Genomic DNA, 26,721 nt, shown 5'->3' with positions numbered 1-26,721 from the left:
CCCTCATCTCCGCATTTCTGCCTACGTATGCGTTTTTCCGTCATAGTTCTCTTAGTGGCTAATTTTTAGTTTGCCTCTGTCTCGCTGACTTTTTTAATGGGGAGCACTAGTCCCGTAGGGATTGTATACAACTATGGGAATGGGAGGCAATCAGTTTTGATTCAAGGACAGGGAGATGACTCCAATTTCTCAGATCAGGATACTTTGGCAGTCTTTCATAGTAACTCACCTATCCCGTTGATAAGGACGCAGGGCAGGATGAGGTTGAAGACGTAGAACATGGGTCGACGTCGGAGTTTAATGGTGAAGGTAATGTCTGGGTAGGGCTCAGGGCAGCACGAGTAGTAGGTGATGTTCTTTGACGCCGTGAACTCCAGCAGGTCGAACTCTCCGTTGGACTGGTAGTTGGACGTATCCCCAGAGTCCATCTGCTTCACCAGGTCCAGCTGTGTTTTAGAGAAGATACGAGAGTCCTGTTGAACATACTTATGCCTTTCACTAAGGTGTATATATTTATATACTTTATATATATGAGGCTTTACCAAGTACGTAAAAAAGTCTCAAATATTTAATAAAGCCTCAAATAATTAATAAAATCCAAGCTTTACTGTATGTCTTTGTACAATTTGTCTGCTACGCCATTTCCCATGAAAGTAAAGTTACCCCTCCCCCCCCATAAAAAAAACACATTCACCATCATTCATCCAATAGCTTTCTTGCCAGAAGTAAGCGGGTATCCCACTTCAAATAATCCTCCAAAAAGAGACACTGGTCATGGACCGGGCCGCGGGGGCGTTGATCCCCGGAATAACCTCCAGGTAACCTCCAGGTAATAAATTTAGGTACACCCGCAGTGTGCAGCTACCTTCTATAAAAACTATTCATTGTTGGTACGAAAGCCAGCTATATTTCGCTCTGCCATTAATTAATCGACTTTTAACGCAAAACGAAATTCGTTACATCAGTACTGTGCTGCTGTTGTACCGAACTGTAACATAGTATAAACAAACTGTCATACTGTTTCTCATCATACAGGATGGGTATCATGCATGAGGTAATGTACTTCATCATACAGGATGGGTATCATGCATGAGGTAATGTAATTCATCATACAGGATGGGTATCATGCATGAGGTAATGTAATTCATCATACAGGATGGGTATCATGCATGAGGTAATGTAATTCATCATACAGGATGGGTATCATGCATGAGGTAATGTAATTCATCATACAGGATGGGTATCATGCATGAGGTAATGTAATTCATCATACAGGATGGGTATCATGCATGAGGTAATGTAATTCATCATACAGGATGGGTATCATGCATGAGGTAATGTAATTCATCATACAGGATGGGTATCATGCATGAGGTAATGTAATTCATCATACAGGATGGGTATCATGCATGAGGTAATGTACTTCATCATACAGAATGGGTATCATGCATGAGGTAATGTAATTCATCATACAGGATGGGTATCATGCATGAGGTAATGTACTTCATCATACAGGATGGGTATCATGCATGAGGTAATGTAAGTCATCATACAAGATGGGTATCATGCATGAGGTAATGTAATTCATCATACAGGATGGGTATCATGCATGAGGTAATGTAATTCATCATACAGGATGGGTATCATGCATGTTATTTTATGGACACAGATCCAACTAATGTGACATTTGGCAACGTTTCGCTTTCCACTGTGGCAACGTTTCGCTTTCCAGGAGCTCTGGTTGACAAAGCTCCTGGAGAGCGAAACGTTGCCACAGTAAAATGTCACATTAGTTGAATCTGTGTCCATTTAACCGACAACAAAATTATGTTTTACCTGAGTAGATATGACTGAAGTATGATAATATCACTTCCCTTTACACTTCTCTTTCACTTCCTTTACAGTATATTCGGTTACCTTCTCAAAAAATATAGTTTTATAATATTGGATATCATATTCGAACTGTAATTAATTCATAAATCTGTTTCTAATTAGATGCACAGAAAGCACCGACAATTAATTTTGTTAACCAATCACTATCGTCGTTACAAGCTGCGCTAATTCATTCATGAAAATGGTCTGTACTTCTCTGTTTACTACGTCTGAGTTGCCTGATATTATTTTTTGCCTGGGAGAGAGTGTCCGGGAACTTTTTTCCCCATCTGTACCTAGCAGAAAGAAAATCCCTATGCTAAAATACTTTCGTAGTAGTAGTAATAGTAGTAGAAAAATCACTACTACTACTACTAGCAATAGTAGTACTACTAATAGTAGTGGTAGTAGTAGTAGTGATATTAGTAAAAGCTAACAACAGTTGGCTTATCAACCCTTTATTAAAATAATATCCCAAACAAAAAGCCAAAACTCAGTGAGTCAAATCAGGGAAAGTCAGATTTCTCACGTCACAAGGCTGAGTGTGTGAAAAATGGAAGTGTCAAAGGATTGAATAAAATCAGACGGATTATAGTTTTTTTGGGTCTAAAACTCGAGGCGAGAGTTTGGGAGAAGTGATAAAGTCGAGGCGACGACCAGCAGAGAGTGAGTGATAGTAGGGATTGGCTGAGAGACGCTCTTAATGACTTTGATCATGTCTTTGATGATTCTCATCTTGTCTTTAATTACCCGAACTTGTCCTTAATGACCTGATCATGTTTTGAAGATTCTCAACTTGTCTTTAATTATGTGAACTTGTCCTTAATGACCTGATCATGTTTTGACGATTCTCATCTTGTCTTTAAATACGTGAACTTGTCCTTAATGATTTGATCATGTTTTGGCGATTCTCATCTTGTCTTTAATTACCTAAACTTGTCTTTAATGACGTGAACTTGTCCTTAATGACCTAATCATGTCCTTAATGCCTTTGCCTTGTCTTTAATTACCTGAACTTGTTCTTAATGACTTGGTCTTGTGTATAATTACCCCGACTTGTTCTTGATGACCTTAAGTTGTCCTTCATGGGTTGATGTTAACTTTAATGATCTTATCTATTACTTAATAACCTGACCTTGCCCTTATTGATTTGATATCCCGAATGACCTTTTTATCTAGAACTGAGCCTTTCACCAACATAAAAGTGCCTTGATATTAAGGAAAACCTCTTGTTCCAAGAACTGAAGCTACCCTCCCGTTACTTGGATCAAAGCTACTTCCCTTTCCCACCTGAGTGTAATAATCCTGGGAGAAGTGAGGAAGGAGAGGTGAGGGAATACATATGTCAGATTTTTCTAAATATCTTTGGGCTACCAGGTCACGTCTCTACAACTTGGGTGAGCTCTTACGAATTTTCCCCAGAGAGCCAAGTTGTGTGGTTATGGCAGGCCAACGAGAGGCCACAGACTTTGGCCTCTCATAACACTAAGGTTTCTGGCCTCTCATGACACCAGGGATTATGGCCTCTCACAACAACAGGGATTTTTACCTCTCACAACAGCAGGGACTATGGCCTCTCACAATACCAGGGACTTTGGTGTCTCACAGCACCAGGGGCTTTGGTGTCTCACAATACCAGGGACTATGGCCTCCCCTCACTTCACCTGGGACTATGGCCTTTCACAACACAGGGGACTTTGGCCTTTCACAACACCAGGGACTCTTGCCTCTCACAACACTAGGGACTCTTGCCTCTCATGACACTAGGGATCATAGCCTCTCACAGAACCAGGAACTGTGACTCCTCTCACCTCACTCCATTGTTAAAGAATGACTGCTCTTGAGAATGACCAGAGGACCTGAAATTCTCTTTAGTTTTCAGGAGGGCGCATGAAACATTATAATGAGAGACGTTGAATATTTATATCTGTCATAAGAGACTCACCTGGTATCCTTCGTAAGTCAAGGAGGTCTACATTATCCTGTAGCACCCACCTGGTATCCTTCGTAAGTCAAGGAGGCCTACATTATCCTGTAGCACCCACCTGGTATCCGTCGTAGGTCCAAGAAGCCCACATCATCTTGCAGGACTGGATGTCGAAGGGAAAGTACTCGACGTTCATGTCACATGAGGACCGGTAGATGCCATGAGAGAGCCAGGTCACCTTCCCCGCCGACGTAACTATCACATTGGTGTTGATAGTGGCAGCAGAGTACTGCCCGTCCGCGCTGGTAAGATAGCAAACACTTCTGAGGGATCAACGCAAGTGAGGGAGTAGCACTACTGACCAGCACTAGTGAGGGAGTAGCACTACTGACCAGCACTAGTGCGGCAATAACACTACTGACCAACACTAGTGAGGCAGCAGCACTACTGACCAGCACTAGTGAGGCAGTAGCACTACTGACCAACACTAGTGAGGCAGTAGCATTACTGACCAGCACTAGTGAGGCAGTAGCACTACTGACCAACACTAGTGAGGCAGTAGCATTACTGCCCAGCACTAGTGAGGCAATAACACTACTGACCAACACTAGAGAGGCAGTAACACTACTGACCAACACTAGTGAGGCAGTAGCATTACTGACCAGCACTAGTGAGGCAATAACACTACTGGCCAACACTAGTGAGGCAGTAACACTACTGACCAACACTAGTGAGGCAATAACACTACTGACCAACACTAGTGAGGCAGTAGCACTACTCACCAGCACTAGTGAGGCAGTAGCACTACTGACCAACACTAGTGAGGCAGTAGCATTACTGACCAGCACTAGTGAGGCAATAACACTACTGACCAACACTAGTGAGGCAGTAGCACTACTGACCAATACTAGTGAGGCAGTAACACTACTGACCAACACTAGTGATGCAGTAACACTACTGACCAGCACTAGTGAGGCAGTAGCACTACTGACCAGCACTAGTGAGGCAGTAACACTACTGACCAGCACTAGTGAGGCAGTAGCACTACTGACCAGCACTAGTGAGGCAGTAACACTACTGACCAGCACTAGTGAGGCAGTAGCACTACTGACCAGCACTAGTGAGGCAGTAGCACTACTGACCAGCACTAGTGAGGCAGTAGCACTACTGACCAGCACTAGTGAGGCAGTAGCACTACTGACCAGCACTAGTGAGGCAGTAACACTACTGACCAACACTAGTGAAGCAGTAACACTACTGACCAGCACTAGTGAGGCAGTAGCACTACTGACCAGCACTAGTGAGGCAGTAGCACTACTGACCAGCACTAGTGAGGCAGTAGCACTACTGACCAGCACTAGTGAGGCAGTAGCACTACTGACCAGCACTAGTGAGGCAGTAGCACTACTGACCAGCACTAGTGAGGCAGTAGCACTACTGACCAGCACTAGTGAGGCAATAACACTACTGACCAACACTAGTGAGGCAGTAACACTACTGACCAACACTAGTGAGGCAGTAGCACTACTGACCAGCACTAGTGAGGCAGTAGCACTACTGACCAGCACTAGTGAAGCAGTAGCACTAATGACCAGCACTAGTGAGGCAATAATACTACTGACCAACACTGGTGAGGCAGTAGCACTACTGACCAACACTAGTGAGGCAGTAACATTGCTGACCAGCACTAGTGAGGCAATAATACTACTGACCAACACTAGTGAAGCAGTAGCACTACTGACCAGCACTAGTGAGGCAGTAACACTACTGACCAGCACTAGTGAGGCAATAACACTACTGACCAACACTAGTGAGGCAGTAGCATTACTGACCAGCACTAGTGAGGCAGTAGCACTACTGACCAACTCTAGTGAGGCAGTAACAATACTGACCAACACTAGTGAGGCAGTAACAATACTGACCAGCACTAGTGAGGCAATAATACTACTGACCAACACCATTGAGGCAGTAACACTACTGACCAACACTAGTGAGGCAGTAACACTACTGACCAGCACTAGTGAGGCAGTAACACTACTGACCAGCACTAGTGAGGCAGTAGCACTACTGACCAACACTAGTGAGGCAATAACACTACTGACCAACACTAGTGAGGCAGTAACACTACTGACCAACACTAGTGAGGCAGTAACACTACTGACCAGCACTAGTGAGGCAGTAGCACTACTGACCAACACTAGTGAGGCAATAACACTACTGACCAACTCTAGTGAGGCAGTAGCACTACTGACCAACACTAGTGAGGCAATAACACTACTGACCAACACTAGTGAGGCAGTAACACTACTGACCAACACTACTGAGGCAGTAACACTACTGACCAGCACTAGTGAGGCAGTAGCACTACTGACCAACACTAGTGAGGCAATAACACTACTGACCAGGAGTAGTGAGGCAGTAGCACTACTGACCAACACTAGTGAGGCAATAACACTACTGACCAACACTAGTGAGGCAGTAACACTACTGACCAACACTAGTGAGGCAATAACACTACTGACCAACACTATTGGGGCAGTAACACTACTGACCAGCACTAGTGAGGCAATAACACTACTGACCAACACTATTGAGGCAGTAACACTACTGACCAGCACTAGTGAGGCAATAACACTACTGAGCAACACTAGTGAGGCAGTAGCACTACTGACCAGCACTAGTGAGGCAATAACACTACTGACCAGCACTAGTGAGGCAGTAACATTACTGACCAGCACTAGTGAGGCAGTAACAGTAGTAAGGCAGTGAGTCAGAGAGTGCCATTCAGCCACAGTTATGTCCTGCATATATCACACATCCCTCAAGGTCAGTCAGAAAGCAGCGTGATCATTTAGGTATCGCTCCTGCACAGCCATGGTACTGGGGGTAACGACAGCTTCAAGTAACTATGTATTATGTTTCTTCATGTACTTGGTGTACTGAGGTAATGGTAGCTTAGAATAACTGTTTGAAAGTATGCATGGTGAGAATTTGTAACTTCATGTACCTTCTCTTATTCATTAAATTTAGGTTAAACCTTAGTGTGTGTGTGTGTGTGTATGCGTGTGTATTTTGCTATTACAAATAGGTAATTTTGTATACATACACACATACACACACACACACACATATATATATATATATATATATATATATATATATATATATATATATATATATATATATATATATATATATATATATATATATATATATATATATATATATATATATGCGATATATAAACTCATTTGAACGCATACATGAACCATGAAATCATTGACGTAACTCCTCTCTCTCTCTCTCTCTCTCTCTCTCTCTCTCTCTCTCTCTCTCTCTCTCTCTCTCACTTTCACGTTTACACACATGCATCATGGAAAAATTTCTTACTTGTTATAGAGAATAATATCCGGCTTCCACACTCGCTGGTAAGGCACTCTGATCACCTGGATTCCACCGAAGTCCGTCGAGTTCCAAGTGAGGTGCGCATCTGTCCAAATCTGTGTCAGCCAGCAGTTTGTAGTCAGGATTTGGTTCTTCTCGTCCTGTTAGATACAACAACTTCTTTACCTTTAGTGCTCACGTCAGTTAGGTTCTGGCTAGGCCAGTTACTATGCTGGATAGAGTGAGTGAGTTAGCTGTTGAGGTTTGTATGTTGGGCAGAATGTTTTAATCTATTCATGCGTGTGCGGGAGTTCATGCTAGACAAATCTAAAAGGCATGGTGGATAGAACGAGTTAGTTTTGTGCGTGGTGAGTAGGACCTAGCCAGCCTAAGTGTTGTACTGGATGAATGTGTTCAGTGGTGAGAATTTGGTAGCAGGCTGCCTTAAATATCTCTGAAGGACTGTTTTATTTTGCTAAACTCTGAGAGAAAGCTTTAGATGTATGTACTGGGAGGTTTCCTAGCAACCTTCTTTCCCTGTTCACCTAGCAGCACCTAGGAGCTGGACAATTGTTGTGGGTCGCGTAAGGTGGAGAGGACTAAGGGACCCAAACGAAAATAAGCCACATTGTTTGGCTTTGTTGAATTCTCCTGAGATTAAACCCCCTCTACTAACATGCTCACTTGGCTTATATCAACTATGTTTACCTCTGATGTGGTTAAAATACAGTTATTTTGCTCTGGTTTAGCCAGGACTGCCTCTCCTGTGTCTGCTTGTAATTAAGAAGCCACACTCTGGCTACAGGCACGATACATGTTGCAAAACAAACTGTAACTGGAGCAATATTTCACCGTGTGTGGATGTTCACCGAGTTATCTACACAGAGAGAAATATTGTCCCAACATGAACACGTTCTGCAACTTGTGTCTTCTTTGGTATTGAAGGTAGTAATATATTTGGAAGTGACTCCCGGCTTGGTCTCTTAACTTTTAACTCATGTATGGGAGCATGCAGTATATTACTTCTTAACTCAATCCATGTTCTGAGAGAGAGAGAGAGAGAGAGAGAGAGAGAGAGAGAGAGAGAGAGAGAGAGAGAGAGAGAGAGAGAGAGAGTTTTATGTTACCCTCACAATGTTACAAATAGCAGTAAATATCTATGCAGTTATCTCTTTACTTTCTCGGTACATCACACACCCACACAGACACACACACACACACACACACACACGCACACACACACACACACACACACACACACACACACACACAAACCAACTAAAACCAAATAAACTTAATCTAATTAGTAAAGGGAAACGCCATTTGAGGAAAAGCTAGTCGAGTTAAGAAACTGACGTCGAGAACCACGTCAAAAATCAGACGTAGTTGAACGAGAAAATGTTGCAGGGCAAACAGAGGCAACATTCAAATCCGTACGCGTGTCACGCTTGGTGCAAAGATGAATTTTTCCTGATATGAAAGTCTTTCTTATTCTGCTCAGAGAATCCTGATCTGCCTTGCTTTTATACACGGTATAATATCTTATATAACAAGCCTTGCTGAAGATTAAATCATTCATTCTTTGTGTTATAAGGATTTTGGGATTAACTTAAATGTTCTTAGTTTACTTAAAAGTCTAATTGGTATTAGGAATTTTAAGTGATTAATCTGATGCTTTTCATAATATTAATGTTTGGTGTATTGTGTAGGTAATAAAACACTAGAAGAGAAGGAGGATGGTATGATTGAAAATCAACGGAAAATATAATACGGTCTAAGAGGATAAGTGCCAACACACACACACACACTGACGACACTGGAGGAACGAAGGGTTAGAGGAAACATGATAACGACATACAAAATACTGCACGGAATAGATAAGGTGGACAGAGACAGGATGTTCCAGAGAGGGGACACAGAAACAAGGGGTCACAACTGGAAGCTGAAGACTCAGATGAATCAATGGGATGTTAAGAAGTATTTCTTCATTCATAGAGCTGTCAGGAAGTGGAATAGTCTAGCAAGTGAGGTAATGGAGGCAGGAACCATACATAGCTTTAAGAAGAGATATGATAAAGCTCATGGGGCAGGGAGAGAGAGAGGACCTAGTAGCGTTCATTGAAGAGGCGGGGCCAGGAGCTGAGTCTCGACCTCTGCAACCACAATTAGGTGAGCACAATTAGGTGAGTACAAACACTCACACACACACACACACACACACACACACACACACACACACACACACACACACACACACACACACACACACACACACACACACACACACATACACACACACACACACACACACTCAGTCCCTCACATTCATCACCAGCTCAACAGTCTTTATGAGAATTTAACCTCGACGTAAAACCGAGAAATTGCCAATTCAATTAACGCTCTTGTGATCCATGAATGCTCCAGCAGCCTAGAGAACGCTCCGATCTCGTCAGTTCAACACTAACACATCGAAATCCTCACCTTCGGTCACATCAGAGCGTAATTTGGGAGGGACATACGTGCCTCATCTTCCCCGGAACTGGAGAATGTTTTCCGGTCCCCGACGCGATGTAAACCATCACTCCAATCACCTTTTCTCTCAGCCACGATTAATGAAGCGTTTTGTATTCAGGTCAGAGGTCATAAAAGTGATTTATCAGGTCAACAAATCTTACGGAGTGGAGAGGTTACCTCTCTCTCTCTCTCTCTCTCTCTCTCTCTCTCTCTCTCTCTCTCTCTCTCTCTCTCTCTCTCTCTCTCTCTCTCTCTCTCTCTCAACTCCGCTCCCTCATTCCCATCGTCAATTCCACACCAGCCAGCTTGAAGCCTGGCGTGGGAGTCCACGCCAAGCACACACACGCACGCAACTTGTTCAATCCCTCATCGCGACGCGTTTTGTGAAAGTTCGTCCCATTGTTCATTCATTTCACGTAATATATTGGCAGACAAGGGGCGTAAGCCGACGACTGATCATTCAGAGATAGTTTAAGCTAGGAAAATTCGTCTTTTTTTGCGGCTTTCCATCCCCAGTGGAGCTTTATCCTCCACAGTGGATCTTTATTATCCATAGTGGAGCTTCATTATCCACAGTGGAGCTTTATTATCCACAGGGGAGCTTTATTACCAGTGGGGTTTTATTACCAGTAGGGCTTATCACCGACGGTGGGATTTTATCATCCACGGTGCTTTAATTCTTATAGTGTGGCTGTATCACCCACACCAGACCTTTATTACCAGTGGAACTTCATCACCCACAATGGAGCTTTATCACCCACGATGAGGCTTTATTATGGATTGCAAATATAAAGTCTTGGTGATAACACAAACAGAAAGAGACATTGAATAAGGCACAATATGCAGTTTAAGGCATAGCACTATAGTAGTAGGGAATATGCCAGAGCGGCGTGCTCTCGACTCACTGTGTGGCAAAAAAATGGCAACCCCCCCTAAACTTAATCCGAGGAAGTGGAGTAAGAGTGGGCCAGGAGCTGGAGTTATATTACGAAAAAATCCTCCCCAAAAAATCCCCTCCCCCAAAAAATCGATAAAAATTTGAGGAGGAGGCATACGCAGCTCAGGCATGTATTGAGAAGACGTTTCGTCCTCCAGGAACTCCATCAGTAATGAACTGTAAAGTGGTGGAAACGTCTTCTCAGCAGATGTATATTATATATATATATGTATATATATATATATATATATATATATATATTTACATGAATATATATATATATATATATATATATATATATATATATATATATATATATATATATATATATATATATATATATATATATATACATATATATATATATATATATATATATATATATATATATATATATATATATATATATATACATATATCCTAGGTAGTAGGTTGGTAGACAGCAACCGCCCAGGGAGGTACTACCGTCCTGCCAAGTGAGTGTAAAACGGAAGCCTGTAATTGTTTTACATGATGGTGGGATTGCTGGTGTCTTTTTTTTTGTCTCGTAAACATGCAAGATTTCAGGTACGTCTTGCTACTTCTACTTACACTTAGGTCACACTACACATACATGTACAAGCATATATATACACACCCCTCTGGGTTTTCTTCTATTTTCGTACTAGTTCTTGTTCTTGTTTATTTCCTCTTATCTCCATGGGGAAGTGGAACAGAATTCGTCCTCCGTAAGCCATGCGTGTTGTAAGAGGCGACTAAAATGCTAGGAGCTAGGGGCTAGTAACCCCTTCTCCTGTATAAATTACTAAGTTTAAAAAGAGAAACTTTTGTTTTTCTTTTTGTGCCACCCTGCCTTGGTGGGATAGGGCCGGTTTGTTGAAAAAAAAATACACACACACACACACACACACACACACACACACACACACACACACACACACACATATATATATATATATATATATATATATATATATATATATATATATATATATATATATATATATAGATATATATATATATATATTTATATATATATATATATATATATATATATATATATATATATATATATATATATATATATATATATATATATTCAGCTACGCAATAAATGTATCCGTTAAGAGCGTACTTACGCTGCTTGTGCTTGCTTCAAGTGAGCTACGCTGGCTGCTCTGGGCTCCTCGGCGTACATTGATACCAAGATCAGGAAGAAGAAGGCATTACCTTAATTATCTTCTCGGAGAATTCCAGGATAAGTCTTCCTTTTTAAGGGTCTCCATGCGTCGTAACTTTCACGGTTATTGTGTCGTAAGTTAAGTAGTTAATGTGGCATGAGTGGTAACGAGGGAGAAGCCTGTTGTAAGAGCTACGTGGGTGCCAGCAAGCATTGTGGTAATATACCTAATGTGGCAGAAACATCCTAATGTTTTCAACATTATATATATATATATATATATATATATATATATATATATATATATATATATATATATATATATATATATATATATATATATATATATATATGTGTGTGTGTGTGTGTGTGTGTGTGTGTGTGTGTGTGTGTGTGTGTGTGTGTGTGTGTGTGTGTGTGTGTGTGTGTGTGTGTGTGTGTTTGTGTGTGTGTGTGTGTGTGTGTGTGTGTGTGTGTGTGTGTGTGTGTGTGTGTGTGTGTGTGTGTGTGTGTGTGTGTGTGTGTGTGTGTGTGTGTAAACAATTTTATGGAAAAATGGGAAAATTGAAATACTGGCTATTATGTCGATATTTGTGAATGCTTTATCCAGTCAGCTTCAAACTTCACGTATATTCTCAGTGGCTTCAAACCAGTGTAATTTGGTACACTGGCACATTGACCTTTTTGGAATACCTTGACAATTGCTCTTCTGACTGGCTTGTTACTATCTAAACTGTATTTTAATGGGAAAATTGAAAAACAAAATCTTGAAATATTTTTTTGAAGCTAAAAAATGTTGATATTTCACAATTTTTTTTTCGCCTTTTCAAAGGGTTTCTAACATTTGTAAAACATTTCAATTTTAAAAGTTTTCAAAAAGATTTATTTTACTTGGTGGAAGGTTCGAATTGATTTTGGGTTGTGTAGGTGTCAATTTATCATTTTTATTGAAGTACCTGGAATTCCAGTTTTCCTGCAATAACCTGTGATTGACTCTTTTGACTGACATCAAATTTTCAGTGGTGATATTTTTATGCATTAAAAATTTATGTCACACTCTGTACTGTTCCTTTTGCCTACGTTGAGGTAGAGGGGGTTGGGTTTATGGAACTCAGGGACATCATTCTCCGAGTGTGTCAATGAGATAAATCCAGTTACACAAAGAATTTCTGGAAGATTTACCGGAGTTCATAAATCGCTGGAGACGCTGCGGATCGCTGGAATGTCAATGAAGTGTTGTGTCTGTTTTGGTAAGACAGTGATAATGGTATCCTCGACACTATAACTTATACCATTAACGAGTGTCATATTCTGGTGCTGATTACCGGTTTGACTGGCCACCATACCTACACTCTGAGTGTAATATCCTGGCACTGACCACGTCGATGATGCTGTGGAGGGAGACGCCGAAGACCACGGAGAGAGCCTGTGAAGAGTTGGCAGCCGGCCTGACCGAGGAGTCGTAGTTGGCCATCAAGTAACGAGTGAGTCGGTACTCCTGCTCGTCTCCCACCACCACCACCACCACTGTTGGAGAGAAGCAGCGAGTGAGATTGCTATTGGAATGAGTCTGACTGAAAAAAACAGAGAGTGAGACTGATTCTGAAGAGAGAAAAGAGTGAGATTTATGTTGGAGAAAGTCAGGGAGTTAGGCTGGAGTTAAAGTGACACTAGTATGTATCATTTGAGTGAGATAGGGTATCTTTATTCCGAGAATAACAATACCTAGCTGTTGCACATGTCTCTTATAAACGAGCGAGACTACTGTTGGAGAGACACGAGTCTTGCGGCACCATTATTGGAGACAACAACTACACACGTTGCTCATTAACACTGCTACATTATTATTATTATTATTATTATTATTATTATTATTATTATTATTATTATTATTATTATTATCATAACTAAGCACTAAACCCATAAGTCAAACAGCGCTGCAACACTGGTAGAGAGTACGCACTTGTATCTCCACCATTACTCGTGACTACACCTACATACATTATACAATGCTTTAGTGGAGAAAGCCTATGGATTTCCTCCCTCGTCAGTGCCAGAATTTTTGAAAGAAGGTATTTAGTAGTGACTTTTTTTTATCCTTGACCTTCAACGGGTGGCCCGGTGGCCTGGAGGCCTTGTGGCTAAAGCTCCCGCTTCACACACGGAGGGCCCGGGTTCGATTCCCGGCGGGTGGAAACATTTCGACACGTTTACCTGTTGTCCTGTTCACCTAGCAGCAAATAGGTACCTGGGTGTTAGTCGACTGGTGTGGGTCGCATCCTGGGGGACAAGATTAAGGACCCCAATGGAAATAAGTTAGACAGTCCTCGATGACGCACTGACTTTCTTGGGTTATCCTGGGTGGCTAACCCTCCGGGGTTAAAAATCCGAACGAAATCTTATCTTATCTTAACTTGGATAACTAGCATATTTAATTGATCTTAGTTTTGAATTACACAGGTGTAATTAGAGCAGACGATATTTCAAAAGGTTTTGGACCCTGAACATAAAATAAGTTACATTTTCACAGATAAGATGCACAGATTCTTATCCTTGTTTGTGCTGTATAGCCCTTGTGGCTTAGCGCTTCTTTTTGATTATAATAATATCCTTGTTTGTCCGTAAAAGGATCTGATGTCATCCTTCACTTTCATGGGACAATCTGAGTACTTCCTAATCCCAGAAATAAAATTTAGTGGCAGTAATTAAAAAAAGACGATTAATTATATGTACTTCATAATTTAATGTTAAGTAGTTAGTATTAACTGGATGAGCATAAGTAGTTAGCAGTGAATTATTAAACAAAGATCATTATTATTAGTATTATTAGAATAATAGGGTAATCAGCATTGAATAAAGGATATTGGATATGCATATTTGAATTAATGAGAATAGGCAGTTATTAATGATTAATTAATATTGGGAAGGTAGAATTGATAGTCAGGGTACGTAAAAAAAAGGAATACCAAGTAATTACCATTAAATGATGTGGTTAGAGCACTGAGCACACTGACTGAACACAGCTGCGCGTAGCCAGAGCACATCACAGATGGTAAGACAGAATCTGTCAAACACGTGTCGGTGAGCTGAAGACGAGTGCCAACTGCTGTTGAATAAAACATGTGTGTGTGCGGGGGAGGGGGGGGTAAGGCAGTTGTTGCAGAGAATCGTACGAGTTGCTTATGATCTATAGAGACAAAAAAAAACGGTTTTTGTTCGATATTCACGTGTTAGTTTACTGGGAAACTGATTCGGTGAGACGAAGATTATATATCTTTCCATAAAAATTAACCCTCTGTCTCTACTTTCTCTCTCTTTCTCTCTTTCTCTCTCTCTCTCTCTCTCTCTCTCTCTCTATCTCTCTCTCTCTCTCTCTCTCTCTCTCTCTCTCTCTCTCTTTCTCTCTCTCTCTCTCTCTCTCTCTCTCATACGCAATTAATATCCAGCCGATATTACACCAGCAGCTCGTTAGCCTTTCCTCGTAGCAAATTGAACGATTCTCATCCTTAGAAAGTAGCAAGAACCTCGTCTCTACAAGATAGCTAGGTCCTAATTAGCAAGTAGCTAGGTCCTGTCCCAAGCAGGTAGATAGGCTCTCCCCTAGCGGGTAGCTAACTTCTCCCTAGCTGTAGGTGTTCTTAAAATATCCTGACGCGGGCGTGGAGTGGTGCGTGTCCGCGCGCGACCGACCGGGTAATTGAATTGACGAACTTCCCAGCACTTCAACTCGATCAATTTGATCACAGTCGGATGGGGAGGAGGTTATTCAATCCTCTGGCACTCGCCTCTCCCCCGACATCAAAGTTGTGTTATTATTGCAGTCATAAGGAATCCGTAGAAAGTCATCCAGGGCCTCGGTAAGGGAAGGGGTAGGTAATCAAGTTGATTCAAGGAACTGAAAGGGCGTTTCAGTTCCTAAGATCAAGAGCCCTTCACTAGCATCAAGTTAGCCCCCTTCAGGACCTGATATCCACGGAAAAGCAGTTGGTATAATCTTATTTGTAAAGCAGTAAAACAAAGTTCATTTTGTTCAAGAATGGTATAAAATACCGACAATATGAAAGTTAAGACACATGTGCAACATCTGGATATCTTTATTGTAGACGTTTCGCCATCCAGTGGCTTTATCAATACAGATTCCAGGACATAATTGGAAGACAGTAGAACTATATACAGAAGACGAGGTAATCAGTCCCTCAGGCTTGGAGTTAGTGTTCACAGCATCGTGGTGGTGGAGAATCTGGAGCAAAGGGAAGAAGACTGTATTGATAAAGCCACTGGATGGCGAAACGTCTACAGTAAAGATATCCAGATGTTGCACATGTGTCTTAACTTTCATATTGTCGGTATTTTAAATAGGATTGTCAAGACACTGCAACATCATGGAATCTTTTCAGAGGACATCGGAAAAGACCTTCTTAATGCTACAACTAACAAACTTTACCTGTCGTCGACATTAGACCTGCTCATCTACCGTCGAAGATGCTAGTTAAGCTATCACCTCTCGTCTTTCATCAGACCTACTCATCTCCCGCTGAAGATGCTAGTTAACCTATCACCTGTCGTCTTTCATCAGACCTGCTCATCTCCCGTTGAAGATGCTAGTTAAGCTATCACCTCTCGTCTTTCATCAGACCTGCTCATCTCCCGTTGAAGATGCTAGTTAACCTATCACCTCTCGTCTTTCATCAGACCTGCTCATCTCCCGCTGAAGATGCTATTTAACCTATCACCTGTCGTCTTTCATCAGACCTGCTCATCTCCCGTTGAAGATGCTAGTTAACCTATCACCTCTCGTCTTTCATCAGACCTACTCATCTCCCTTTTTTCAGGAGCTGTATGACCCCCTTCTCTATTTTAGTTCTTCCCCGTGAATGTGAAGTAAATACGTGTCCTGGAGATGGTGGTGTCCGTTTAGCATCGCCGTTCCTGGCTTTGATTTTCTTTGAGTAGTGAGCAGTTCTTAAGGGCTTCCTACGTGGAGCACTTTGTATATCCCCGGAAACATCAAGTCCCAAAGGGCCGGGAAGATCGAGTCCTCTCAAAGGGCCTAGAACATCAAATCCCAGCAAAGGAACCTACAAAGTGTTACTTTTCATACAGACACCATTATACAAACAAACTTCACGAGAAGAGACCCATTATTTGTTTCGCTTCTAGTCTAGACACTAGTGTCTAGTGTTTTGCTTCTTGTTTTGACTTCTAGTCTCTTAAATTTCTTCATTTAGCTGTTTTATGCTATATTTTTTTTTATAGGGGCCAGTCACGCATTAATAAGAAAACCAGGATTCATCACACAAGGGTTGGATAACGTAACATAAATATATTAGTAGACAAAGACACGGGTATGCAAACCGAGATCCTACCGGGAGTCCTAGTCAATGACTCGGCCGCAGGGGCGTTGACCCTCAGAACGGCCTACAGGCAAGACTTAATTTGCGCAATGTTTCGCTCTAGGTAAAGCTTTTTCAAGTCATGGTATAATAAAACTGCTTGAAGCGTAACATTATTTAAGGGCTTGTTCTTCTTATTTTTCTCTTTATTTATACACCCAACACGAAACACTTAGTAGCATCAAAGGCACATTTCGCACGAAGAACTTTATTAAACGAAGTTTCACTCACAGTGGGGCTTTACGTAGTATCTAATAAAGCTTCGCTGTGGACGAAACGTCGTATAATAAAGGTTTTCTCTACTCACATTACCTCTGAAATTACGCTACTCTCAGCCTACATAACACGAACATATGATTTTTAATGTCGAAGTAATGAGGCCAAGATTGTTATTGCTATTAAAACAATACGAGCATATGTGGCATCCAGGCTTAATAATGGAGTTGAGCAAAACAGAGAAGCCTTGATCCTCCTTCACGGAACTGAACCAGTTGCGAGCGTGATCACCCTATTACGCGATGAATGTGAGATGGAGCAAAAGCCATCGTTTCCTGAAGATCCTTCCCCCGTGTAAATATCCTAGAAGATGTGGTCCCGTTTCCTCCACCAAAGAGGATCTGGTCCCGTTTCCTCGACCAAATACTGCATGGGGATTTTCATAGTAGATGAGATGGGCGGATATGGTCCTCAGTACGAGTGTTGAGATGCATTTCCATGGTGATTCTGGCCCATGGACAGAGAGGACACCCCCGTAGGGATGATGGTTTATACTGAGTTTATATTGTGGCAAATGGTCGCAGAAGGGACGCAGTTGACGCTCAAGTGCGACAAACTCGACATCAAAGTTTCTGGCGAGTCAACCCTTTAAGACGATTAAGAGGTAGAAGGAGGGCGGAGAGAGAGAGAGAGAGAGAGAGAGAGAGAGAGAGAGAGAGAGAGAGAGAGAGAGAGAGAGAGAGAGAGAGAGAGAGAGAGAGAGAGAGAGAGAGAGAGAGAGCACTGGAAAGGTGCCCTGACACACCTGTCCAGTATGCTACTAACTGACTCTTTCATCCTTTCTCTCTCCCCTTTATTCGCCAAATTCTGGACGGGGACGGTAATAATAATATTGATGCTGGGTAGGGGGTTAGCTAATAAAGGTTACTTCTAGCTGTATGTGTGTCTCTTAGCTACCTTGAATGAGTATGATAATGTCTCCTTTAACCATCTTCAGTTAGTGTGTTTATCTCCTCTTTAACCACCTTGGCTTAGTTTGTTTATATTTCTCTTAATTACCTTGGCTTAGTGTGATTATATATTGACTATGACTCTCGATAGATAGATAGATAGATAGATTTAAATATTTTAAAAAATTATGAAAATACCTTTTAGACTTGCAGTGTTGGAATGCTGGACTCAGGCAAATGAAGCATGAGGCTGAATTAATTTATATTTATTATTATTATTATTATTATTATTATTATTATTATTATTATTATTATTATTATTATTATTATTATACGCCTGGTATTGCCTGCTTCTCCCTCGATTTGTCTGCTATCAGCATAGCATTAGTTGTGTCATTCATACCAAGTCTGCTGTTTCTCTGGCGTTGTCTGCTGGCTTCTGCAAGCTCCATTTTAGCAAGTGGCTATCGTAGTGATAGTGCAAAAAAAGGCTTTAGGAAGCGGTAATTTAGAGGCTGCTCGGTCTTAAGGGAACAGTTAAGCAGCTCACCACATTTTTAAGCTCCTCGTTGCTGTGTTATGCTGTTCTTTAAAGTATTAGCTGTTCCTTGTACCTTTAAGCTATTCATTAGAGTGCTTATCACAGCTTATCACTGTTCTGTGCAGTGATAAGCTGTGTTCAAAGCAGTGTTAAGCAGTGTCATGCCGTTCAATCCAGACTCAAGCTGTTGACTGAAGTTTTAACATGTTCAATACAGGGATAAGCCGTCGAAGTTTACGATTTTCATATCAATCTTAGGCTGTTCAATGCAAATTTATCTTCTTTTAATAAAGTTTGTGATGTTCGCTGCAGTGTTCAAATATTTATTACAGTTTACTATATAAAAAGGCAATGTTAAAATACCTCTTGCAGTGTTAATTAAGATATACATTTTATACTGTTCACTGCAGTGCTAAACAAGCCCTTGGAGTCGTTAATCACTGTTAGCACTGATTACATTACTCTGAGAGTGTTTTTTTTTTAATTGTGATGGCCAAGGTGCGAGGGTTTTTATTATCTACGTGGAGGAGATTCCATTTCATACTCTTGACTTTCTCTAATTCCTCTTAGTTGACGCTACCTGCTTCGCTCCCTCCTTGTCTCGTAGATTCTTAAAGCAATGTGTGAATCCTACCTCCACCGCTCCTCTGTCTGGGGCTTGGCAGTTCTTTACTTCTCTGAGGTTGAAGAAAGACTTCCTGACATCCCTGTGACTCATCTGTGTCTTAACAACCAGCTGTGTTCTCTCGCCATCTCTCTCTCTCTCTCTCTCTCTCTCTCTCTCTCTCTCTCTCTCTCTCTCTCTCTCTCGTTCCTCCCATGATTGGATTACCTCACAATCCGTGGTCTGAACAGGATCCAGTATATTACTCCCCCAAGGGGCAGCCGTGACAGTCTGTGTTAGGAAGCTGCCTTCAATCATGTGGCCAAGTCTGCTAGCTCCTTGGTCCCCTCAGATGATTATTATTATTATTTTTATTATTATTATTATTATTATTATTATTATTATTATTATTATTATTATTTTAGTATTATTATTATTATAAAGGGGAAACGCTAAACTCATAGTGATTATATAGCGCTTGAGTAATGAGAGGTAATTAGGTTTGATCCCAGTAAAGGGAGGACAAGTCCAATTGAATCCAGAGGCCCTCAGCAACAACTTTGTCCCCTCTCAGCTCGTTAAAGGTTTCTTTATGGTCGTTAACCGCTAATAAAACCAATTTGTTAATAATAACTCGTTACATTTCGTTACACAGGACGGCGTCATTTTCCCCGACTTTATTTAGGGAGAATGATAAACCTAAACCCACTTTTTTCTCGTTCTCATTATAATGAGTTATTAGACAATGTCTTCCTCATAGGTGATCTTTCTCAAGGCATGAGAAAAGACCATTCTTAATGGCGTTTTGTCCTCCCTCTTTGAACGGAGTCGACCGCATCATCTACTTTCTGGGTTTTTAAAGCATTCTATTCACGGCTTATATGTAGGACCACGTCACTGCCTGTGTTGTGGGTGGGAAGGAAAGGAGAGTTTTACTGAAAATACTGTTTAAGGATAACAAAAAGATATACTGTTATATGCTTATTCGAGGAAAATTTAAGATTCGCTATGATGATTACTCGTTTGTGGGAATATTCTACGGATATTCGTGAAATATGTTTTTCAGAGAGAGAGAGAGAGAGAGAGAGAGAAAGAGAAAGAGACAGTTTCATCTAGCAGTGTGTGTGGGGGGGGGAGGAGGGGGTTCCATGGACTTTTATCCGGCTTATAAACAAACTCCAACAAAGTATTGCCCAAAAGTTCAGGTGTCTGGCGAACATATGTTTTCCTTTCTTATTACCTCTTAGGAGAAGCTGTACAAGAATAGGTTCAGTGTATCAAACTCTAGGGGCATATTTTTCACCAATAGTGGTCGCGTGTGGCGGACTTTACAAGTATACTCTTAACTGGTCAAGCATCGAGGAGTCTAGAGGTATATTTTACACTAGAATAAGTCGTGAGCCACACACAAGAAGTTTTTCCTCCGGCCAAACAACAGGAAATTTTGCCAGCATGTTTTGGAAGGGGAGGAGGAGAGTGAGGAGGAGGAGAAAGGGAAAGCTGCAAGTATATTTATCGGAGATATAAAGATATATTTTTCCCGGTTGCTTGTACCTAAGTGGCGATGTGTCCTTGATCCCTTCTTTTTTTTTTTTTGGCCTGTTACTCAAGTCAGGAAGTTATTACACGACCAATGGTTGAGGCTATACTGGTGGGGTCGATAGCGCCTTGAGCTGCAGTCATAAACAACGTACGGTAGGAGAGAGAGAAAGAGAGAGACAGAGCACAGAGAGTACATGAGGAAGTCAGATAACAGAAGACCTTAATAGTCCATGCAGAGGCTTCCCGCAGAGGACTAAGTACAGTTTAGCTGCTTCTGCTGTCTTCTAGACGGTTGAAGCAAGAATATTACAGCAGACGGTTCTCTCCGAACCCTCCCCACCCTCTCCACTTCCTTCGGCACAATGCCAACTTGAAATAGGGAGGAGGGGAATACCACACTACATTTGATAAACGGATATGAATGACTTAGAGAACAGCAACTACAACAACTACTACAGCGATTAATTTTGCAATAACACTGCTCTTAGCGTTACCACTAAGCAAATCTACTGCCAGTCACGGCTTTGTTTCCACCGCTAACACTACCATTTCTACTAATACTACCGCTAAATACTATGCCCTGGGTGGTTCATGGGCCAACTAGAAATCCTAAGTAGTTCTGGAACTGTCGTCAGAGTGTAGGTAGCCACCATCAGCTGACAGTATAGCACCTAGTCAGCAATGCTTTGTATTTAGTCAATTTCTGGCCTATTATTGGTGCGTATCTAACACGACTGAGTTGTAATAAAGTTGGTAGAATTACCGACAATATGTAAAGTAAAAGGACACAAGTGCAACTAATGTGACATTTATTGTGGCAACGTTTCGCTCTCCAGGAGCTTTATCAAGCCATTAGGCTTGATAAAGCTCCTGGAGAGCAACGTTCCACAATAAATGTCACATTATGCACTGTGCCTACTACACACGACTGAGTTGTTTGGGTACTTAGTACTTCAGAAGAGACTCTCGCAAAGCTTTGTAACTCTAGGAAAAAAAGCGTGCTATTGAATTTCATGCTATTTTTTGCTTCACTGTGGCCATCTGCATTTTAAAACGTTTTTCTAGTATATTCAAAGTTTTGATGAGATCAGCTCGTTTTCTAAGTGAGAACACGTTGAATGCTTATAGTCATTCGTTGTATGGATTATTCCTTGAGTGAGAGAGTGAGAGAGAGAGAGAGAGAGAGAGAGAGAGAGAGAGTACGTATACATAAAGATAATATCAGACCTCCCGAGCTAAACTGCTCTCCAGGTACCACTGCTTATATCGAGACAACAAGTGCTGATACTGCTACTGCTGCTGCTAGTGCAATTACTACTATTACTTTCCACGTACAGCGTACGTACAGGTACAACTATCCTCTTCAAGCTGTTCGTGTACTTAGCCTTTTATGATTATTCTTTGATTCGGAAATAAACGCCATTTATCCCCTGTCTTTATACCCTCACGTGATCTTCTTCAGTACCTTACACCAAAAAAAATCCTGGGATTTATCCAAGATAAATCTCCTTAATGTCTCCCACGGTAACATCAGAGATACCGGGGTCACCACGATAAGCGTCAAAGAGGGAGAAGAACTAACCGACCGAAGGAGTGCAGGAGCTGCTACTACTACTACCGCTGCTACTGCTACTACTACTACTACTACTACAACTACTACTTCTACTACTGCTACTTACTGTTACTACTACTACTGCTACTACTATTATTATTACTACTACTACTACTACTACCACTACTACTACTACTTACTATTAATACTACTACTGCTACTACTATTATTACACCTACTACTGCTACTATTACTACTACTACTGTTATTACCACTACTACTATTACTACTATTACTACTACTGCTACTATTACTACTACTACTATTACTACTACTACTACTACTACTACTATTACAGCATTTTCTACTTTTCCTCCTGCCTCTCCTGTATTAATTTCTCTAGAGCTTTTTGCTCCTCCTTTTTCTCCTCTTCTCCTCCTCCTTTTTCTCCTCTTCTCCTCCTCCTTCTCCTTTTTCTCCTCTTCTCCTCCTCCTCCATCAACCCCCTCCTGCTGGCACCCTCGCACCGTCTTACCATAACCTTAGAAAATGTATCTGGCGACAATCTCTCGCTCCACGGAACCTAGAGAGGTTCGTGTTCTTTATCGTGGCCTCGCTGAGTGACCTCGGAAGAGGCCAGTCTTAGTAAAGAGGCACGGGAGTGAAAGTTCTAATCTTTGCAGATTTCGAAGGGAGGGGAAGGAACAAGGACAGGGACTTGGAAGTCAAGTTTAAACCTCTCAAAGTTTGAAAGTAAAGAAACAAATAGTTGCAAGTTTGAAAGGAACCGTAAATAAGAAGAGCTTTAGAAAGGGACTGATTACTTTATCATCTGAATATAATTCTGCAAGGCTGAGGGGACCGATTACTTCCTCATCTACAGTCTAAAGTTTAACTCCCTTTATTGTATTGAAATATAACAAATTCTGAGTATAGAAGCCAAAAATACAAAAAAAAAAAAAATCTAAAACAGAAGAGGGGAAAGTTTAAACCATGAAAATAAAGGAATAGAATTTTTTAACATAAGTAGGAAAAAAAATGTGTTAGAAATCAAATAAATGAAACCTTATATCTTTCTTGCTATTCAGCCTAACAGTAGAGTAGGATATACCTAACAGACTGTTAGAGGTAAGATCCTTGAGTGAAATTATGAGGTAGAATACTCTATAGGTGGAGCTTTTCTTATGCCATGAGATAAGTTTAATCAGTTACCTTAGCTTTAGGCAATATAGGAGGAGGAAGAAGAGGATAACATGCTCAGAAACAGGAAACCAGGGTTGCCAGAGAGAAACTCCTAGAGCTTAGGATGGGAAAGTGAACTGCCAGGTAAAACTTAATCTAACTTGTAAACGGAATTGATATTGAAACAACTACTTAACTTCGTAAATGAGATAGGTTAGGGTTCCGAGATATTAATGTAAATAATCGGTGTTCAAAGCAGGGGCCCAAAAGACACCATCCCCATCCTTCTTACCAGAGGCGCGTTTACTTAACACTTCTTCAGAGTGCAGACACTGTACTTGCCATCTCCAAGACTCAAGTCCGGCCTGCCGATTTCCCTGAATCCCTTCATAAAAGTTACCCTGCTCACACTCCAACAGCACGTTAAGTCCTAAAAACCATTTGTCTCCATTTACTCCTATCAAATACGCTGATGCATGCTTGCTGGAAGTCCAAGCCCCTCGCACACTAAACCTCCTTTACCCTCTCCCTCCAACTTTTCCAAATAATAATAATAATAATAATAATAATAATAATAATAATAATAATAATAATAATAATAATAATAATAATAATAATAGCAATAATAATAATAATAACAGTAATAATAATAATAGTGAAAACATTAATAATAATAATAATAATAATAATATTAATAATAATAATAATAATAATAATAATAATAATAATAATAATAATAATAATAATAATAATAATAATAATGAGTGGTGAAGTGCAAAAGGAGAGCTAAGGAAAGAATGGGTGAGACTTCATCAGCGCATTTTGCTAAGAATATGAAGCAGTTTTGGAGAGAGATTATCAAGCTGAGAAAACCTGGGTAGTAAATGGACTTGGCAGTTAAAAACGAAAGAGGGAAGAGGTTAAATGGGGGAGGGGGAGAGATACTGGGAGTTGTTAAATGCTGATGATAAAAAGGCGGTTTGTGATATCATGCACTGGGGAGAGAGAAATGATATCTGGTAGGAGGATGGAAGAGTCTGTGGTGAATGTTGGGAAAAGTGCGTGAGGCAGTGGGTAAATGAAAGGTGGTAAAGCAGCTGGGACAGATGGTAGTAACACCGAGATGCTAACGTTGACGCATAAAAAAACAAGCTGATAAGAGTAACAAAAATCATAGACAATGGAAAACTGGACAGGAGAGTGAAAGGAGGTATTATGGAGGAAGTAAATGTGTTGAGATATATTTGAGAATGATAGTGTCAGTAGATGGGTCAGTGAAAGACGAGGTGAACCGTGGGATAGATGGAAGGGGAGAAAAGATAGGTGTGTTCAGGAGTTTGTAGAGAGGAAGAGGTTTATCTATCGATGAAAAAGGGAAAATGCACTAGTGCATAGTGGTACCGGCACTGCTGTATGGATATGTTACATGGGTCAGAGGCAGCAGTGTATAGTGGTACCACCACTGCTGTATGAGTGTGTTACATGGGTCAAAGGCAGCAGTGTATAGTGGTACCAGCACTGCTGCATGGGTGTTACATGTGTCAAAGGCAGCAGTGTATAGTGGTACCACCACTGCTGTATGGGGTGTTACATGGGTCAAAGGCAGCAGTGTATAGTGGTACCACCACTGCTGTATGGGGTGTTACATGGGTCAGAGGCAGCAGTGTATATTGGTACCACCACTGCTAGGTGTACATGGTCAGAGCAGTGTATGTTAACCCGTGTGTTACATGGGTCAGAGGCAGCAGTGTATATTGGTACCACCACTGCTGTATGGGTGTTACATGGGTAAAAGGCAGCAGTGGGCTAGTAAGGCAGTACACGAAGAATTTCCTCTTACTGAGAATTCCTAAAATAAGTTTCCCATGAATATAATGTCTGTTACCATCATCTTCCCCAGTTGAAATATACGATGTGCAGAACCAAATAATTATGTATAGACTACGTTCCGCTCTGAAGGGAACTTTATCAAGCTGTAGAGTGAATCTTGCTCTTTAAATAAAGGTTTGCTGTGCACATAATGACTTTCTACCAAACATGTTGGCCATTCTTGCCTCTGAGATCAGCATCTCTGCTGGCTCCAGCCTGCCTGAAGCTAGGAGATAAAGGATGACATCTACAATGGCTTAGTAACTTTGCCGAGACTGTATGTGCGCTCTTACATTTCCACTTAAGGTAAATTACAGATAAGTGAAGAACGTTTAAGAAGGTTAGTCAGACTGAGAAAGGTAGGAGAGGGATGGGAGGGAGGGGGTGGATGCCATCGTGTCTCCATGGTAACCTCCCAGGCTCTTCTCAACCTCTTCTCCTACCACCAAGTCGGCTAGGAACTTCCTTCTTGTCCAGCTTCCATCCATCCGACATTCCCTTTACATCCTACCTTGCTCACCTATCCCTTCCGCACCGTCCCCCTCCTTCATCGCCTCTTCCTCTTATCCCACGTTAGTCTCCCTCCATTTTCATCTCTCTCTCTCTCTCTCTCGTTAATCCACACCTTTCCATTTTACTCACCTATCCTTCCTACCTCTCTGTGTTGGAAATTTTAATAACTACCTTTAATTTCCTATGATGGTTCCGAATGCTCCTAGTGATCTTGATTATTGTATTTTAGAAATGGGTATGAATCATGCTGGAGAAATTGCTTATTTGTCAAAAATTGCAAAGTTGAATGTTGCTGTTATTGCAACGATTGCGTGTGCTTACCTACACAACCTATTCCTCCTGTTGAACCCGCCCTCCTACATACTCCTTACTCACCTTACCGAACCCTTGGCTCCCAGAAATTCTCCAAACGCTGGGTCTCCAGAAAATCCCACAGAAATCACAGGTCCACAAAAATCACATAAATCCTCTTCCCTCTATTTACCAATGGTGTAAGCTACTCTCTTAAGAGAAAAGGTGGAGGAGTTCCTCAGAGAGAGAGAGAA

The 26,721-nt window shown here is 41.2% G+C and overlaps 1 protein-coding gene across 2 annotated transcripts in view; it reads right to left on the bottom strand.

Moving 5' to 3' along the window:
• The window catches only part of LOC128696881 (neuronal acetylcholine receptor subunit alpha-10), a 75,568-nt gene that overhangs the window by 14,406 nt on the left and 34,441 nt on the right, over positions 1 to 26,721 (bottom strand). For both annotated transcript variants that reach the window (XM_070096118.1, XM_070096119.1), the window contains exons 2-5: positions 13,193 to 13,341; positions 7,190 to 7,344; positions 3,918 to 4,101; positions 230 to 446 (exon numbers count right to left, since the gene is read on the bottom strand). In XM_070096118.1, coding sequence (XP_069952219.1) covers positions 230 to 446; positions 3,918 to 4,101; positions 7,190 to 7,344; positions 13,193 to 13,341 — 705 coding nt within the window. The remainder of the gene's footprint in view (positions 1 to 229; positions 447 to 3,917; positions 4,102 to 7,189; positions 7,345 to 13,192; positions 13,342 to 26,721) is intronic.

Source organism: Cherax quadricarinatus, chromosome 52 (assembly GCF_038502225.1).
Source record: "Cherax quadricarinatus isolate ZL_2023a chromosome 52, ASM3850222v1, whole genome shotgun sequence".
NCBI classification, from domain to species: Eukaryota; Metazoa; Arthropoda; class Malacostraca; order Decapoda; family Parastacidae; genus Cherax; species Cherax quadricarinatus.
The sequence above is the reverse complement of the archived record's forward strand: the minus strand, read 5'-3'. Positions and strand labels throughout refer to the sequence as shown.